Here is an 18,162-nt window from a genome sequence, read left to right on the forward strand (position 1 = left end):
CTTGCTGGACAGCAGAGACAAGTGTTATGGTTTTGAAATGTCCACCTCTCGCACCCTGTCCTCAACTTCTCCACCAACAGCGGGGAGATATTCCTCAGCTTTGAAAGTGACGCAGAGCCAGATGACAGCAGCAGCAACCTGGACAAAGAGGAGGCGGAAGCTGTAAGTAGGGAAGCATTGGGCCATTTAGACTTGCCAGTGGAAGACCAGTCAGCCACACTTCTGTTCTGGACCTTGCTGGACTGCTTGCTGGTGAGCCTTGACCCGGGACTGCGCCTTGACTACCGCTTTTGGCTTCCATTTTGGAACTATACTTTGTGCTTGCACTCTGGACTGTTCCTGAGTCAGGCGGGGGTCTCAAGACTCTCTGCTCTCAAGGCCTCAGAATTTAAAAAGCATAGGGGGGAAGATCCTGATCAATCTGATCTCGCCCTTGAAAAGCATTGCAGGTGGATAGATTTTGCATGCAGGGCTGATGGGGTTTGTAGTCCATGAACATCTGGAGAGTTGCAGGTTGCAGACCCCTGATCTATATGATCTAACCCCTGTCAGTGTTTTGCTGGCTACCAGCAGAGGGGAGGGAGATTTAAGCATATTTGTCTTTTTGAATGCACTTGGGGTTTTTTGTTACTATATCACCAAGCATAGTTCAAAACATAGCACCTTAAGCTATAACAGTGGCTGGGCCGGGGGGAGGGGGGAGAGATTAGGAGTTGTGAAAGTTCACCACCTGAGATCCTGAATGTCCACTGCCAGTTAGAGCTGACAATACTGATCCTGACAGACAGACAGTCTGAGACCAACATAAGAAAGTTATGTGTGGTCCCACCACGATGACAGTACAAACTGGATTACTGTTTCAGCACCACCACCAACAGAACACTGCAATATGTTTGCCATACAACAGGCAGCACTCCAATGCAAGTTTTAAAGAAATTTGGATCCCTTACCTGCAACAGCAATTGCAAATATCCTCCCAAATGTTTTAGGCTTTCCTTTAGTCCATCGGAAGCGCCTACAGATTCCTCACTTCTTCGGAAACTGCTCAGCCACCGCTTGCTTAAGACCACAAGCCGTTCAAAGGCAGAAGCGATTCTGATGCTGCCGGACTGAGCAGCCTGGTCCACAATGAAAACTAGACACAGAAAAATAATCAATACAAAGACAAGTTATTTTGACAAAGGGCAAGGGAGGAGAAAGAAATTATTTTCCAATCATTTGTCAAAAACACTGAGAAGATTAAAAACTGGAATTAAAGAGGAATGTAGCACAATGCTTCAACACATTTGTGTGAAGGGGTGGGGGTGGGGAGTAGAATGGCCTAGTTTGCTCTTCAGCCTCTCTAGTAAAAGGATCTCAGGAAGCAGGAATATAAGAGACAAGGTAGCTGGGAAGGTGCGGGGAAGGTATAAATTCTGGGGCCCAGGTCAGCCTGGAGAACCAGTAGCAGCATACCCGTCCTAACAAAACATCTTTCACATGTTCTTCTGAAGTGGGAAAAAGAGAGGCAGCATTCATCGGGTCACTTCTTGGCAGGACCTGGAAGCTCTGAGAAGCCACTTTTGCCTAAGACAAGGGAGAGTTGCTATGCCAGCCAGACTAGACATCCTAGATGAACCAGTGATCTGTGTCAGGTGATTTCACATAAAACCATGCAAGCAGTACAAAATGGGCTTTGTTAATAAAAATGTAGCTTACAGTTCTCTTGACTTTCTTCAGCTTGCTCATATGCATGAATCATGGCAGTAACTCCAGCATAAATGGTGAACAAAGTTGCTAAAAGACTTTGTGCTATGCTCTCTTCTTCCTGAGTCTGTCCCAAAACATCTAGAGCTGAACTTATGAGCTCCTTACAAATTCCAGGTACAAATGATTCCGTTGGATCCAAACTTGGCCTCTCCAATTTATTTATTGTGCCTGTGATAACAGAATAACATGATAAAGAAGGCCTTCTTGGTAGGGACAACCAAAGCCGGGTTGATATCTTTTTTATTGGCCTCCCAGGGGATAGTTGAGTTAAGTTGCCATCTTGTTTGTTTTTATACTATTGTTAATATTGTAGTTCTGTTTTTATACTGTTTTAGGATTTTATTGTTGATTTTAACTGTGGTTTTATCGTGTTGTATGCCGCTTTGAGCCCTTCAGGGATGGGCAGTATAAAAATTCAATAAATAAATAAATAAAACTGAAAAAACTCTCCCAGAGAGACCACTCTATCATTTTCTATTATCATTTGTCAGAAGTGGTGACTTCTTCCTGGCCAACTTTAAAAAAATGTTTTGTATGTATTTTAAACAGTAGTTTTAATTATGGTTGTTGTTGATTTTAATGGTTTCCAAAATGTGTTTATTATGTATGCTAACTGGTTAGCCGGCTTGGTGGTCCTTATGAAGATAGAAAGCTGGGGTATAAATTTAGATAGACAGATAACAGATAGATGACAGACGGAAAACAGATGGTAGCTAACTAGCTAGCTAGAAGTAAAACAACTAATGAAGCCAAGGTGATAAAAGCTTCATGGCTAATCTTTTAAAGATGGAACATAACCAGATTCTTATTCTTGATCAAGAAAGTGTAGTAGCTTTAAAGACTGATGTAATAAATCCTGAAAGAAACATTATTTCAAAGAATTCCATTCCCTATAAATATGAATTGTTTCAAGGTTACAGATACACAGCATTACACATAGCTTTAAAATGTTACAGTGTACAACACACACCTGTTGAATGTGGATTGTGCAGACTCAGTTTTACCTCGGACAAACATCCTGAAATTCGCTTGCTTTTCCTCAGACTTCTGCTTCTAGAATTAGGGCAAGAACAGAGAAAAAACAAGGCAGACCTATTCATTTTCTGAAACTCATCAACTCAAACATTTATCTTTCTATGTAGAAGGGTTTATTAATTTACACTGGGTTGGATCCAGCCACCTTTTTCTACATGGCTTTTCGTCCTTGCTGGTCCCATCATCCTCAGAAGTACTTTTTTTGGAGATAAAAAGGGCCCCTTCCTCCCCGCCTATTTCCAACACTGACTAAAAAAAGAAACCCCTCCAACAATGACAATAATTTCTAGAGGTTTTAGCATTAACCTCGGTTGTCCCTATGCATAGGATACACAGTTCGCCAACTTGCTGCAGTGACACTCTCCTGCAGAAGGGCTTTATAGCTGTACTAACATTGTTTATATATCCCAATGTGTTTTGGAAAATGTAAATACTGCCAGCTATCGAAGACTGATCTAAACATCCTGCAAGTGTTTATTTATTTAGTGTATTAATTTAAATGTATTAATTTAATACATTTATTTTTATAAATTAATAAATTCAGTATATTTTGCTTTTCTTCCCAGTTAGGACCCAAAGCGGCTTACACTATTCTCTTCACCTCTGTTTTATCTTCACAACAATCCTGTGAGATAGGTTAGGCTAAGAGTGTTTGACAGGCCCAAAGTCATCCAGCAAACTTCCATGACAGAGTGGAGATTCGAACCTGGGTCTGCAAGGGCCAAATAGTCTAACCATTATGCCATACTGGCTTTACTGAATACTAAATGCACATTCATATTTATACTTTCCATGCATTATAAGTACATAGATAGTCTACAACATTTTACAGTTAAATATCAACTTTAAAATTAATACAGAAAACTGTTTACCTTCTTCTAGAAAATGATGACATGGATGCATTCGAAAGATCAGGTTCCCATTCATCCATGGGATCATAAAAAATCTCATCAACTTTGCTAGTATTATTGGTCTGTCAAGAAAAGAAACCTGATTTCCTTAACAGTTAACAAGGCATTTCCACAGTTTAAAAAATGCAGCCACTAATACTGTTTGCACATTAATTTGTATACATTTAAATCAAAAAGACCCTACCACACCCAGAAGTTCTTTCTCAGAATTCTTCAGGATAAAGTTTAGAACCTCACCATGTACTTTTGTTGCATAATATCATTGAAGATTTTGTCAAACCCTCTATAGTACACACCAGGAATGAAAGAAGCAGCTTATCCCTTATCTCTTACAGCTGAAGAAAAATACCTTGATAATGTTCTGTGCATCTGGAATTTAGTTGCTGTAACACCAGACAGCCAGCAGGTAGAGCACCAAACACAACAGTAAATGCCTCTTGATTTCAAAACCACACTGGCAGGCATGAAAAGTGAATAGAGAACTTACTATTTGTGCCTTAGCTGCCTGTGTCTGTCTGGAACCATCAGATGCAAAATGAGTCACAACAGCCGTGGATAGGAAGTGTACAAGACAAAGAAGTATTACAAGGAGATGCACAAGTCACTTGCACATCTTTGCAAACTGCACAAGGAGAGGAAAATCTCATTCATGATGCATCATAACCCATGTGCTACATCCATCACCCACTGTGGAACATGCATTAAAGATGAATGCACACAGTCACATACATACACACTGTCTCTCTTAGAAGCAGCCACAGAAACATTGAAGGCAAGCAGTATGGACCCCTTGGACATACCTTGTGCCCTTTTTCACATTAAGTAGAAACAGTCCAGAGGCATATTTTGTGCTGGCCCTGGACTGTATGAAAGACATATTATCTGTTACCTGGCAGAGATATATTTTGATGGATTAAACAGATCACATCTCAGGTAGGCACAGATCATGCAATGGAAGTTTAACACACACAGGGAGACACACACAGTGGGTTGGAATGAAATACGCTTTCAGATAACACGCAAGACTAATGAAAACAGACTCCTCCCACCCAAGTTTCAAATTCAAACATGCAAAATTCTGAATTCCCATAAAGACAATACGTTAGGAGGCAAGGCTTTTAAAAAATACATTCCTGAACAAACCTCATAGAGTTCTTTCATTGCAGCCAACTTGTACTCAAACTTCTCCAGACTCCAGAAAGTTGAAACACCCAGTCTGATGTTACGGACCTGCACTTGAACAGAACAGCCCTTCCCACTGTCTGTCTTCATTTCATCATGCCTAACAAAAGAAATATGGGAACAACAGGTATTTCCTGTTTTGATGATTAATCATCAAACTAATCCTCATCTGTTGCAAAGATTTGGAAAAATATGTAGTATGTTTTACATTGTATATTTTGAGAGCCAGCATGGTGGATCGGTTAAGAGCAGGTGGGCTCAGCCGCTTCTCAGCCACTATGCGAGGATACTGCACTGAATGGATCTCTGGTCTGATCCAACAGAGATCTTCTTATGATCCTGGGTCTGTAATGTTCCTCAAAAGTTGCTTGAATTAAAAGGTTTCAACTGGCCAAGGACATCATGGCAAGCTTTAAAAAAATAAACATTCAGACTGCCAGGACTGATGCTCATCAAACTCTGCTTCTAGAACACTAATACTGTATCACATTTAAAGAGGATTGCTAGCTATAGAAAGCTCTCAGAAATACTTTCCTTACTAGATTACTGCATTTAAAAGACATGGCAACAGCAAGCAACCATTCAACATGTAGCTCCTGACATTTCAATTCAACTACTTACCTATAAAAAATAGTGTGTTTATCTAATTTACTGCTCATAGTATTGGCCTCTTTGATCATCATGGATAGTTTCAAAGAACTCCAGTTTGGGTCTGCTAAATGTAAAAAAACAAGATTTGTTGTGGGGTTTGTTTTTTGGGCAAAATTACCAGTTGATAATTACGTAATCAGTTCAATGACCTATCAAACCTTGAAATTATGAAGCACAATGAATGTTGCCGATATTTATTTATCTTATTTAATAGATTTCTATCCCACCCTTCAAATACATCCCAGGGCAGATTACACAATCTAAAAATGCATCCCAATTACAATAAAAACATCAGAACAGATAAAATCTCCTAAAAACAATTAATCAATACCCAAAAACCCACCCCCCTCCAGGTGCAAGGCAAGTTCCAAAAAAGCTAATTGTCTGGGGGTAGATAGCATGAATCAGTCAAACAGCCAGGCAAAAATGATGGTCTTAACAAAGCATCAAAAGTGTTTAATGTTGGCATGTGTTGGACCTCTAATGCTATTTGTAATAGCATGGTCATTCATATGACATCTAGTTTAGGAAATAGCCAAAACATTTGTCTAAACAAAAAAAAGATCCAGATCTTTCTCTGCACCTCTGTAACCAATGAATGCACCCTAAATTCCCCTGATGCTGCATCAGGTGCCATTCTGGAAGCCAGGTTTCTCTGGGTTGCCTCAGAGATCCCAGTATATATACAGGAACTCCCTGTGTTGTCCCACTGCAATCTGTGCACTTAATAAGAACTCTAAGAAAGCAAAAGAGGAGAAAAATAGTTTCTCCTTTATAGGCATATACCCTGTTTCTCTGAAAATAAGACATCCCCTGAGAATAAGACGTAGTAGAGGTTTTGCTGAAGTGCTAAATAAAACATCCCCCGAAAGTAAGACGTAGCAAAGTTTTTGTTTGGAAGCATGCCCGTCGAACAGAACACCACAGCATGCAGCTGTGGAACGGAAAAATAAGACATCCCCTGAAAATAAGATATAGCGCATCTTTGGGAGCAAAAATTAATATAAGACACTGTCTTATTTTCGGAGAAACACAGTAGTGCAATTCCTGCCATGTAGGCTCCCAGCTCCACAGTAATCATGACCGATTCAGAAGGATTTAAATTCTTTAAATAAAACACACACAAAAGTGCAACACTCCATTTAAAAATAATGAACATATATAATAGGAAAAGTATAACATACCTGCTTTCAAGCTGCTGGAGGACAGATTAGTATAGGGAAGGGAAGAGACTGCCCCCTCTCCAGCAAAGACAAAATCCAGCTATTTCTATAAAGCCATTAACATGTATTTGAATGAAATCACGGCACAGGTAACCCCATAATGTATATATTATATCCACACCTTTATTTCTGCTTCCGTGACTCTGCTGAAGAGTTTGTACTTCCTGAGCAATTTTCTGCTTCTCAGCCTCCAGAGCATCCAGAATCTTGGCATGACGAATCGCATGATCTTCTAGTGCCTAACTCAAAACAATGAATATGACCTTTGAAGAAAAGACTTTTCAAAGGGGTGGGGGGGTCATACATTTCATTCAATTTTCCCACTATTACTAATTGTGTGCCCCCCCCCCCACCAAAAAAATAGATCAGTTCTGTTAATTCCATTGTATTGTTCACACACTTTTAAAACCATATCTACTGGAAGATTCTGCACTTAAACGAGCTGTGAAATGGGAGCAAAATGATCTGTTCTGTTAGTAATCCAGGTTACAGGGAAAAGCCTCAGAATTATTATTATTTTAATTAACCTGAAGCACTAAGCTCTGAATAGCACATGCAGGAGAAAACAAGGGACGGCTCTCAGTTTTGTGTCCTGCTCATGAGTTTCCAAAGGTATCCATCCAAACTGGCTGTTGTTGGTAACAGCACACTGTTACAAGCGTCAGCTAGATTAGGGATTCCCAAAGTGGGTGGTACCACTCCCCCGGGGGCAGCAGAAACGGGGATAGTGAGCAATTTTGGGATGGTAGGGGATAACAGAGAATTTTGGGGCAGTAGGAAGGCAGTGCAGGGATTCCAGGGTCAGCTGGTGGGGAAAAAAAGGTCTTGTGCTTCCATTCTTGCCATGTGGTGACCGATGAGTTTTAAAGGAAAATCAGCAGCGCTTTCCTCACTGTATAGCCTTGCAGGGGAGTGGTATGCTGTAACGAACTTGCCCCACCCTGAAGGGCTGGCGTACAGCAGGCCTAATGGAGAAGACCTTAGCAACAGCCAGAGTAAAGAAAAAGGCTCCACAAGCAGGGAACCTGATTGGTTGGGAAAGGACCAATAACATTTGGCCAGAGCTAGGCGGAGCTAGTGTGCTTACAGCACTGAGAGTCAGTTGACAACAGAGTCTGTCAGAGAGCAGCTGAGACTGAAGATCAGTCAGAGCAGAGCAGAGTTTGGCAGAGAGGAGTCTGTCAGTTCTGGCAGAAAAGGATTCTGTCAGCAGAGTTGGCTGACAGAAGTCCAGTCCCTGTCTAAGCTGTCTATGCTTGACAGAGAGAGGAGGCCCTGACTGGGTGCAGATTGAAGTGCCCTTCAGGAGCTTGGCGGTTTTAAAACTGTCCAGACCTATCGAGTCTGCCTTGCCCCTGTGTGTATCACCAGAATCACCAGTCTGGGAGAAGCCGGTCCAGAGGCAGTGAAGCCATATTAGGATTAGTGGGAGAGAGGGAGGCCAGTGCACTGTGCCAGAATCTCCTGGGCTTAGACTGGGTGTTTAAGTGTGATCAGTGGGTATTAGTGCAGTACAGACTAGTGTCTGAGTGTGTAAGGAAATTTATTAGTTCAAAGCTAAATCTTAAGAGATGTAAGGTTGTGGTTTGATTTTGTTTTCTGTCTCAGCCAGCCTGGCCTTGGTAGCTTCCCACGGACTGGGCTGCGTGCCTGGGATGGCTGGTCCCTTTGACCTTGCTGTCTGCTCTTATCATATATGTCTGAAGCTTGACTTTCTCTTTCGTGGGAACCTGCTTTGGGGGCTATGGGCGGGAGTAGTTTTGCTCGTAAAAGCAGCAAACTGCCAGGGAAAGCTCAGAATCTGCATTCCGTGTTATTGTGTATCATGAAGCTTAAGAAATAAAGAATTCTATGAAAGTTACTTGATTTCTGGTCCTTCGAGGTTCCTTACAAGAGACACCTGCGTGTGTCTGTGTGCGTATGAAACTGAAGTAACATCTTAAGCTCCGAAACCATTAAGCGTAAGAACCTCTTTGAGTCAGTATTCTAAGAAACCTTTCTTTAGTTCTCAAAATAAAATTCTATTTTCTATGTTTAAGTTACCCCTGTGCCAGCCTGGGTTTATGTGTGGGAGGATTGTGTGTGCCTGTCTGCGTAACTAGAATCCCAGCCAGTTTTGAGTTCCCTCCAATTTTGTTAAAGGGGCTCTGAAAGACATTCCCCTCAGACCAAGTGTGTGTATGTGAGGTGGGATCCTTTATGTTTTGGCAAACCAGCAGCAGTTTGGGGGATTTCTAGTTTTATTTTATTTTTATGGTGGCAGCGAAGTAAATTAAGAATATCCCTTTTCCCTAGTCAGAAGGATAGAGTGGGGATTATTAGACCTATCTCTCTCTCTTGCCCTCCTTCTTCTCCCAACGGGGTCTCGAAGTTTGAAAGGGCTTCTCTCTTTCCCTGCATATCCGCATCCTTTACATTGGCTGCAAGCGGCGGGATAAGTGTAATATCAAAATCCAGTTTCCAACACGCAGAAGAGAGCCATTTTACTTTGTTTGTTTCATTGTTGTGAGATAAAGCAGTGACATTTTCCCCTCACAAATGGCACCACGCAAAGGTCCAAAATTAGGAGCTGAGGGAAAGACTCATGAGACTTTAGAGTCTGTGGCAACACAGGAGGAAGAGCCATGTGGAGCACAGACAACCTCTGTAGAGTTAGAAAAGATGAAAATAGAATTGGAAATGAAAAGAATTGCCGCTAAGAATGAAAAGGCTAGAATGGCGTTTGAAAAAGATATACGATTGGCAAGGCTTCAGGCAGAACAGAGACAAAGAGGCAGAAAGAGAAAGAGACAGAGAGAAACAACAGAGGGAGAAAGAGCGGGAAACAGAAATGGCCAGAATGGCCCATGAAGAGAAAATGTTTCAGCTGAAAGCTACATTGCCCAACCCCCCTCCTGTTGGTGGAGAGTTTACCTCAGGAGACAGCAAGCGTTTCCCAAAGTACCAAAAGGGGGATAATGTGGAGGCTTATTTAGCCAGTTTTGAAAGGACTTGCCAGGATCTGGGAGTCCCTGAGGAGAGAAAAATGGCCAACCTATGTCCACTGCTGTGTGGAGTGCTCAGCGAAGTCTATGCAGACTTAAGAGATCAGGAGATTGCTGATTATGGTCTCTTTAAAGAGAGGGTGAAGCTGAGATTTGGCCTGGCCCCTGAACAAAGCAGAAAAGCTTTCAGGGAACTGAAATGCAAACCAAGAGAGACCTACTCCCAATTAGGTTGCCGCCTGGATAAAGCGCTTGATAGGTGGGTGGAAGGGAGCAAAGTCAAAACTTTTGACGAGTTAAAGAAGCTCTTCAGCCTGGAGCAGTTCTACCGGCTGGTCCCCCACCACATGAGATGGTACATAAAAGATAAAAGGATCCAGACAGTAGCTGGGGTAGCCACCCTCCTAGATGAGCTGGAGAATGATTTTGGGGGAGGACAGTTCCCAATTCCCTACAAAAAGCCAAGGGAGTGGCACCCTAAAGAAAAAGCAGGAAGTCCTAACTCCGAGTCAGCAAGGCGGGACTCTCCCACCTTTAGAAGTCTGAAGGGGGTCATTTGTTATCACTGTCAGGAAGAGGGACATATAAAACTTAAGTGACCTAAGCTGATTAACTCCAAACGGTCAGCAAGTCCACCAAAGTCAGTGAAGGTGGTAAAACAGGCAGAGAAGCCTGCTGGGAATTACACCCCAACTTCTGTTGATACCCAAGTCCTTCGTGTGTGGAAGGTTGAGGAAGACCTTAGCCAGGACTTTAGGGAGGAGATTACTGTAAATGACAACACAGTAATGGCTTAAGGGATACTGGGGCGGAAGTAAAATAAGAAGATCCCTTTTCCTTAGTCGGAAGGATAGTGTGGGGATCCTTTAAATCTACATCTTTCTCTCTCGCCCTCCTTCTCCCAACGGGGTCTCGAAGTTTGAAAGGGCCTCTCTCTTTCCCCGCATATCCTTATCCTTTACATATGCCAAGACAGAGCCCCATGGTCCTGCTTTGTCAGGCAATATTTTGTTAAAAGCAAAAGCAGCACTCTCCTCACTGTTGTTTTATATTTGAAGTAGACCTAATACCAAGAAAGAGGTGAACGTTTGTATGCGTGTGCAGAGGGAACACTAGAGATGTGGCCTCGGAACCAAGGGAGCAGCAGCCCAAAACAGTTTAGAAATCAACGAACTAGATTGATGTGATTGATTGAGAAAGGCATCTGTTTTTAAAATGATACAAATGTATTATTATTACCAAACGCAGACATGTAGCTCGGGTCAAACTTTCAATTATCATTCCAGAACTGAATTCATACAGGGAGATATGTGTTATTTTCTTTAATGCTTTCATTTCCCAAAGTTAATGTTAAGAGATGTCTCAGTTCCCTCTAGCACATTTCTAAATATCCTGGACTGAACAGATGCAGCCTCAAGATATGTCTTTCAGTGGCCCAGTTTTGAGTGGCACACCAGAGCACTCATGTTACATAAACTCTCCTCTCCCATACGGCAGCTGGGTTCAGGAAAAAGCTAGAGGACTGAATTGACAGATCCAAAGTAGAAATGGTGCATCAGGATAGGTTGTCTAGTTGACTGACCAGACTGGCACTTAAAAAAAATAACTACCTCTCTGGCAGCCAGTGTCTCCATTTCCAAGCGCTTCTTGTTAAAGTGTACTTCCAGTTCAAGGCCTCGCTTTGCTTTCTCCAACTCTTGGATTTTGTCTGTTGCCATTTGAGTATTCATTTCCTGCAGTTGTTTCCTGTGCGATTCTTTTTCCTAGGATAAACAGAAGCTGACAGTAACTGGTATGCAGCAGTTTTCATAAAACAAAGCCATCAAAGCCATTGCCCAGAGCCAGTTACATTCTATGCCCCGTCAATACATAAGCATGTATCACAAACATTACTAGAATCAGGTCTTGCTAGATTTTCTTCATTCTATCCACACTGTAAAAAATCAAACAATATTTATAAATCTTGGATTATATATATTCTACTCAAGACAGTCCAAATAAATACTACAAAGTAAATACAGGTTAATATATTTTCCTCTATTCACATGGGGTATTTACTTTCCAACAACTAGTTTTCAAAGAACTCTGAATTAATATGAAAGTTTGGGAGGTAGTAAATAAAAAAAGAAAGGAAACAGTTTGGGTGCTGAGCAACACATGACAGAAACTCAGTGTTGTGGGTTTTCCAGGCTGTGTGGCCATGATCTGGTAGTTTTTGCTCCTAACGTTTCATCCACAGCTATGACAAACTGTAGGAGATAAAGCTGTAGGAGATAAAACTTGGGGCAAGTGATCTGCAAGGCCTCTGGAGCCCTTCTAATATTTCCAGAAGCCCTGTTTGAAGCTGCAACTTCTTATTGGTTCAGGATATAGAAGCCAGCATCAACACTACGTTTCCAGCATTTTTACTTACATTGCACAATAGCCAGAAGTTTCATGACTTAAAAAAAAAAATTTTTTGACCCTTAAATTTTCCTCAAGACCAGCGACTAAAACTACTTACTGCTTTTTACCTAGCTAAGCTGCTGTGAGGTCCCCAAAGCAGGGTCTTCTCTAGCATAACTGCCCCAATACTGTAACACCCTCCCAAGACAAGACTATCAAAAGTCCAGCATTTTGAATAGTTTCCATTACTCCTAAAGGCTTTATAGTTTTGGCACATATTTCGACATTAAATATTGTGTTGTTTATTGTGGTCCTAACAATGTGGTGTATTTGATTCTGTTTATTATATGGTAGTTATTTTTTACCAATGTTTTTTTAAGTTACTTTACTCGTAATGTGACTTCAGCAATGCTTATGTATATTTTTGATGGTGTCTTGGGCCTTCACACTAAGAGTAAAACATACAAATCAAAAAGTGAGGAGATATCTGCCAACTAAATGTTGCCCTCACACACTGTGGAGTGATACACTGAATCAGCAGAAGCAACAAATAACACAATGGCACACACATAGCATTATTTATTATTAATCACATTATATATTAATTATATTTCTAATCTGCCCATCCCAGCCAAAGCAGGGCTCAGCAGCTTACAAATTAAAACATAACTATTAAAATTCACTCTGTGCTCAACTTCTCTGCGAGATAATTAACTGTATATTACTGCCTTTCACTCGTTTTGAATCAGTACAAACAGAAACAGGGAATGTAAGAAATGATTTCTTTGTTACTTTAGATAGCTGTAATTAAGAACATATGACTTTGCTTTAATGTATTAATTTAATTCAATAAAGTTATTTAAAAAAAAGAAAAGAAAAACGGAAGCAGTGTAAAATAGCGGTAGCAGGCTGCAAAACCCAGAGTTTGCAAGTGGTGCACCAGGCCATGCAGCTGCCTGTGTGTAACTGTCACCCTTAGAATGTTCGTGCCCTTAGAATGTTTGCTCAGATGGCCAGATATGAGCAGTGGAAACAATACATAGGCAATAACTCGGGTGGACGTGAAACACATACACACGTTGCCGTGTGAGACGTCAGGTGGGGTTCCCCCCCTCACAGGCAGGTACCTTTCACTCTCTGTGCCTCATCCACTACTACCACACAATACACCTACTCTCATACACATTCAGCGGAGGGAGGGAAGGGACAGAGGGGGAGGCATGCAAAGGAAGAGAAGTGAGAAAGGGGACAGAGAGTGAGGGGTGGCATGCAGGGGAGGGGAGGGAGTGGGCCCAGCATCTGGATATGACCCACCCACCCTAGCAGAGGGAGACGGAAGGGAGGGAGGGGTGGCATGCAAAGGAACAGAGGGTGGGAGAGGGAAGGGACGGAGGGGGAGGCATGTAAGGGAAGAGAAGTTAGGGAGGGGAGAGAGTGAGGGGTGGCATGCAAGGGAGGGGAGGGAGGGGGCCCAGCATCTGGATATGACCCACCCACTCTAGCAAAGGAAAAGGGGAGGGAGGTAGGGGGAGGGGTGCCATGCAAGGGAACAGAAGTGAGGGAGGATGCGGTCACACACATCAATGACATCGCACAGTATCAGCCTGCACGTTTCCATGAGCACATACTGCTGGCCTCTGCAATTGATTTGCTGCTACTGTTCCTTTCCCATTTCACCACAATAAGCCACAGCAACGCGTGGCTGGGCCCCGCTAGTATTTATATATTCTTCCCCAAACAGCGAGGAATACCTTGGCATGCTCAGCTCCTGCAGATGACTCTTAACGTGTTGCCTCATCTACACTTATCTATTAAAGACTGCAAGACCATGCAGATAGTTATGAGATGTTATTACTTGTTATTACTCTGTAACGACTGGGATCAAGGCCATTTATTTTAAATATGCCAGTGACTTACCAGCTGTACCTCCAGTGATTTTATCTGGCTTTCATAGATTTTTTGCTGAGAAGTGAGTTCTTGTTGAGCCATTTCTTTTGCAATCTGGATTCCTTGCATCATTTCTTCCTTTGCTCTTAGTCGTGCTTCTTCAATTTCCAATTCCAGCCTAAAAGTGTTTGCACAAGGAAAAGGAAAAGGCTCTAACTTATACCTCATTGACTGCAGGATTTTACAGCAGTTTCTACAAACACACACACAAAGGATACAGATATGGCTATGTCCAGTCACTAAGTGCTCTTTCCACCTCCCAAATGCTCACCAAAAACCTTAGCTTAACACTTTAAAAAAAGTTGCTAAGAATTTACAATCTTTATTATAAATTTCACTAGTTTTCTAATAGGCATGGAATCAATTTTTCATGTCTTGCACATCTAAGAATGACGTGACAGACCAAATAATGCTGTAGCTCTTGCAGCAAGCTTATTTTGCGAACATTTGATATTAGGACCACAGGGCCATTTAACATTTACTTTGGCTTGAACTTCAAAAAAGAAACAACAGATTAGGTACATAATCCCTGGAGTTATAGAACGGCATAAAAGTTCAATTTTCCAATGTTACCTGGATTTTGAGCTATGTTATGAAAACACAACACCATGTTTTACATGTTCAGAATGGTATTTCCTACTAAGAGCACTGTCAAAAGGGGACAGAACTTGACCGCCATACCCATAATTCCAAAACTCTGGAAACCAGCATGTAATACTGATGTTGTAAACAAGACAGGATATGTATGCACTTTTCACTGAAGCCACAGTATCTGACTATACTCACTCAACCCTTTGCGCAGACAGCAATTCATTTTTAGCAAATTCAAAGTCTTTCGGACGGTCATCTGGCAGGGAAGCCTTATGAGAAATGTTTTTGACTTTCTGAACTTCTACAGGATGATTAAAGCGAAAATAGTGATTCCCCCCAAGAATGATGCGGTCACCCTGTAAAATCCAGAAGGTTTTTAGTATAAGTTTGTCATTAACATTTTATAAGTAGCTTAAGAATTTCTTCAAATGCCATGATCTCATGACTAATCATCTTAAGTCACCATACAGCAGTTTAGTAGTAGTAGTAGTAGTAGTAGTAGTAGTAGTAGTAGTAGTAGTAGTAGTAGTAGTAGTACAATTTCTTGCATTTAGCCAAAAACAAAAAACGAAAGATAGCATACTCACAATACAGCACAAACTATTACAGATAAAAAATTGATCAGCCACTTGAAGTTTTATTTGCAAGCACTTTGGCCCCGATCTTTCTGGCCACAAGAGCAAAAAGACCCACTTTGTACAACAATATCAACATCAGTTAACAAATAGATTAGTTAGAGTCTGGGGATCCTCAGAATAATCATTTCAGTAAATTTATTCCTGGATTCTGAATATAAGGAGCAATTTAGAACAACATGGGAGATCCTCCACATTAAGTTCCTGCAAATACAGAGGTGTTGATCTACTGGGATTTGATTAGGATTGGGAAATTAGGATTAGGGTTTGACTGACTGGGAAATATTATTTCCCAAATTATAAAGCAAGTCATCTTGTAGGTGCAGTTCTCAGAAATTGATCCTAAATCGTCTGAATTGATCTTAAATAGTTTGAATGAGCCTTGTCAGTTCTCAAAAGAAGGCTAAACCATTGCTGACCAATGGAATCAGTTTTGTATGTTGTGTTTTTTACCCAATATTTCAAAATGGCTCAACTTTGAGCAAGGGCAACCCAAGTTCTGTCCTCAGACGTCATAAAAAATTCCTTGAATTATTTCTAAACTATTAAGGACTTGCTCTTTCCAGCCCCACATCTCAATGCCATATAGTAAAAGAGGGATGATCTTAGTTTTAGAATCTATCAGAACCTCCTTTGGTACCGCAGAACCTTGAAATACTTCCAGATGTCTGTAAAATTGTGGCTCTTGTCACTGCCTAAGTGAGAATTCCAGTTCAAGGTAATTCCCAGGAATTTAAATGTGCTGTGTTGGTAAATGGGGATGCCATGTGTGCTCCACAACAGTTTTTCTGTCTTTCCCCAAAGACATTGCATTTTCCAACTTTTGTTTTTGCCTAACTGATGGTTAGTGCTTCTTCTAAACAATATTTATCTAAAATACGAGGCAATCTTTTTACATCAGTTCTGATGAGGGAGATCTAGATAGATATTTTCTGCAGGCCTACAGAAGGGGTGTTCTGATCCAGTTACGCTTTGCACTACATCATTTATATATAGATTAAAGAGCCAGGATGCACCCCTGTTTTTGTGCATATGTGTTCATATGTTTTAATTTAAGTATTCTAAATATTTTAGTCTAAATATTCTGTAGTCTTACAGCAACGGAGACAGCATGTCGTTTCGGCCAGTGAGAGATGCAGGGGACAACTCTGCCGTCCCGTTTCTCCCCAAGCCCTTTTATTGACAGTTTACAAGAGGAAAAACAAACAAGGCAGGCAGGCAGGGGAAACACAATACAATGGACAGGGCAAAGAGCATGGGGGTTTGAGCAGAAGATTTGGTATTTGCACGTACACACATTGGAGCCAGAGGGTCTGCAATAACAGCAGTTTTCTCTGAAACCACATTTGGGAAGGAAAGGTCAGTTGCATGTGAGAGACCCCTTTCCAAGCAGAATGGCTGCCGTTCTCGGGAGCCTCCCGGGCGCTGTGCCCCCCAACAACATTCTATTCTAAATATTTTATAAATATTTTATGGATGTATAAAACAGATGTTTTAAAATGTTTGATGCCTTGGGGACCCTGGGTTGGGTGCAAAGGGAACATTGGCAATGTGTTAAATAAAAATAAAATTTTAAAGTCAAAGTTTTAAAATCCACACATGACTCTTTCGCCTCTTCTAACACATATAAACCTGCACTTGTTCACTTACGTGATGCAGAAATGTAGGGCCTGAAATGCATTGTCCATTAACATATGTTTTTGCTTCTCCCAGCGGTGTGATGCTCACAGCACCTTCCATGTGTTTGATAACACTATATAAATAAGAAAAATTACTTGGGAAGGATTCAGAGATTCAGCACATACTTTGCTTGTAGACAGTTCCTGATTTGAAGTTAAAGTATGACAAGTGTCAGAAAACACATTCTCCTGCTAGAAAGTCTGGAGAACCACTGCTGGTCCGAGAAGACCATAATTTTCAATTGTGTTTAATTACCCTTGGTTGAGGTTTATGGCACCAGGATGTAAATTAGACTGTTTTTATCTGTTGATCTAATTGTTTTATCGAATCAATTGCTGTAAGCTGTCCTGAGCCCGTATGGGGAAGGACGGCCTATAAGCTGAATTAATTCAATAAATAAAAACAGTTACATCACACAACCCATCATGTGGAACCTTGGCGTGGAACTCTGCTCTATTTGCATAGGAACAACTATGTGGTAGACTTGCTGGTAGATCTACACAAGTTGGCACAAATCTATGTCAGTGGAACTGCATTTCTTTTATGTGGTTGGAAGCACTGCATTATAGCAGCGCCCTGTTTCTCATAATGCAGGAAAGCCTGCCTCTTTAGAGAAAACACATACCAGTGGTCATCAGCAATCAAGGCTCCCGAGAGCTGGATGTCATGACCTGAATTTGGCTTGCATTTTCCAACTGTAGTCTGACCTTCCTTTATCATATATAGCAGCATCTCCGAGAGCTGGGGGTCTTCGTTCAAATTGACCAAGTTAGGTAGACTGTTGTCCATCTTGAATGTAATGCCTGCTTTCTAAAATCAAAGATGCAGAAAATCAGGGGGTTTATTTTCAAAGGAAATTTTATAATGAAAATGGAACTGTCTGTTCACTTGCTGTTTGTGGGAGTATAATATGGAGAACAGCGTTTAATCAGGGTTCACTGGGGTGGATCCAGTGATGCTCGTATGCAGATATCATACCAGTGTTTCCCTCCACCCAGCAGTCCTTTGCATTCCCAGAAAAGTTTATTCCCAAGGTTGTGGGATCTGCAGAAATCCTCTCCCTTTACAGAAGCTGCCCTGCAGAGGCAGAATATGTGATTGTATCCCCACTGCAGGCTCCGGCCCCATGTGGATCCTGCAGCTCCAGGGATAAACTTTCCCAGGGTCTGAAGAGAATACAGGAATGTCT

General features: G+C 41.4%; 1 protein-coding gene across 3 annotated transcripts in view; it reads right to left on the minus strand.

Annotated features, from left to right (window-relative positions):
* Positions 1-18,162, minus strand: part of KIF14 (kinesin family member 14) — a 54,606-nt gene that overhangs the window by 12,167 nt on the left and 24,277 nt on the right. For 2 of the 3 annotated variants that reach the window (XM_048498447.1, XM_048498446.1), the window contains exons 14-25: positions 17,599-17,783; positions 16,944-17,046; positions 14,854-15,014; positions 14,038-14,185; positions 11,346-11,498; positions 6,873-6,990; positions 5,499-5,592; positions 4,839-4,977; positions 3,657-3,757; positions 2,720-2,802; positions 1,699-1,917; positions 951-1,135 (exon numbers count right to left, since the gene is read on the minus strand). In XM_048498447.1, coding sequence (XP_048354404.1) covers positions 951-1,135; positions 1,699-1,917; positions 2,720-2,802; positions 3,657-3,757; positions 4,839-4,977; positions 5,499-5,592; positions 6,873-6,990; positions 11,346-11,498; positions 14,038-14,185; positions 14,854-15,014; positions 16,944-17,046; positions 17,599-17,783 — 1,689 coding nt within the window. The remainder of the gene's footprint in view (positions 1-950; positions 1,136-1,698; positions 1,918-2,719; positions 2,803-3,656; positions 3,758-4,838; positions 4,978-5,498; positions 5,593-6,872; positions 6,991-11,345; positions 11,499-14,037; positions 14,186-14,853; positions 15,015-16,943; positions 17,047-17,598; positions 17,784-18,162) is intronic. The other variant, XM_048498448.1, reaches the window with a different exon arrangement.

Source organism: Sphaerodactylus townsendi, linkage group LG05 (assembly GCF_021028975.2).
Source record: "Sphaerodactylus townsendi isolate TG3544 linkage group LG05, MPM_Stown_v2.3, whole genome shotgun sequence".
Classification (NCBI taxonomy): Eukaryota; Metazoa; Chordata; class Lepidosauria; order Squamata; family Sphaerodactylidae; genus Sphaerodactylus; species Sphaerodactylus townsendi.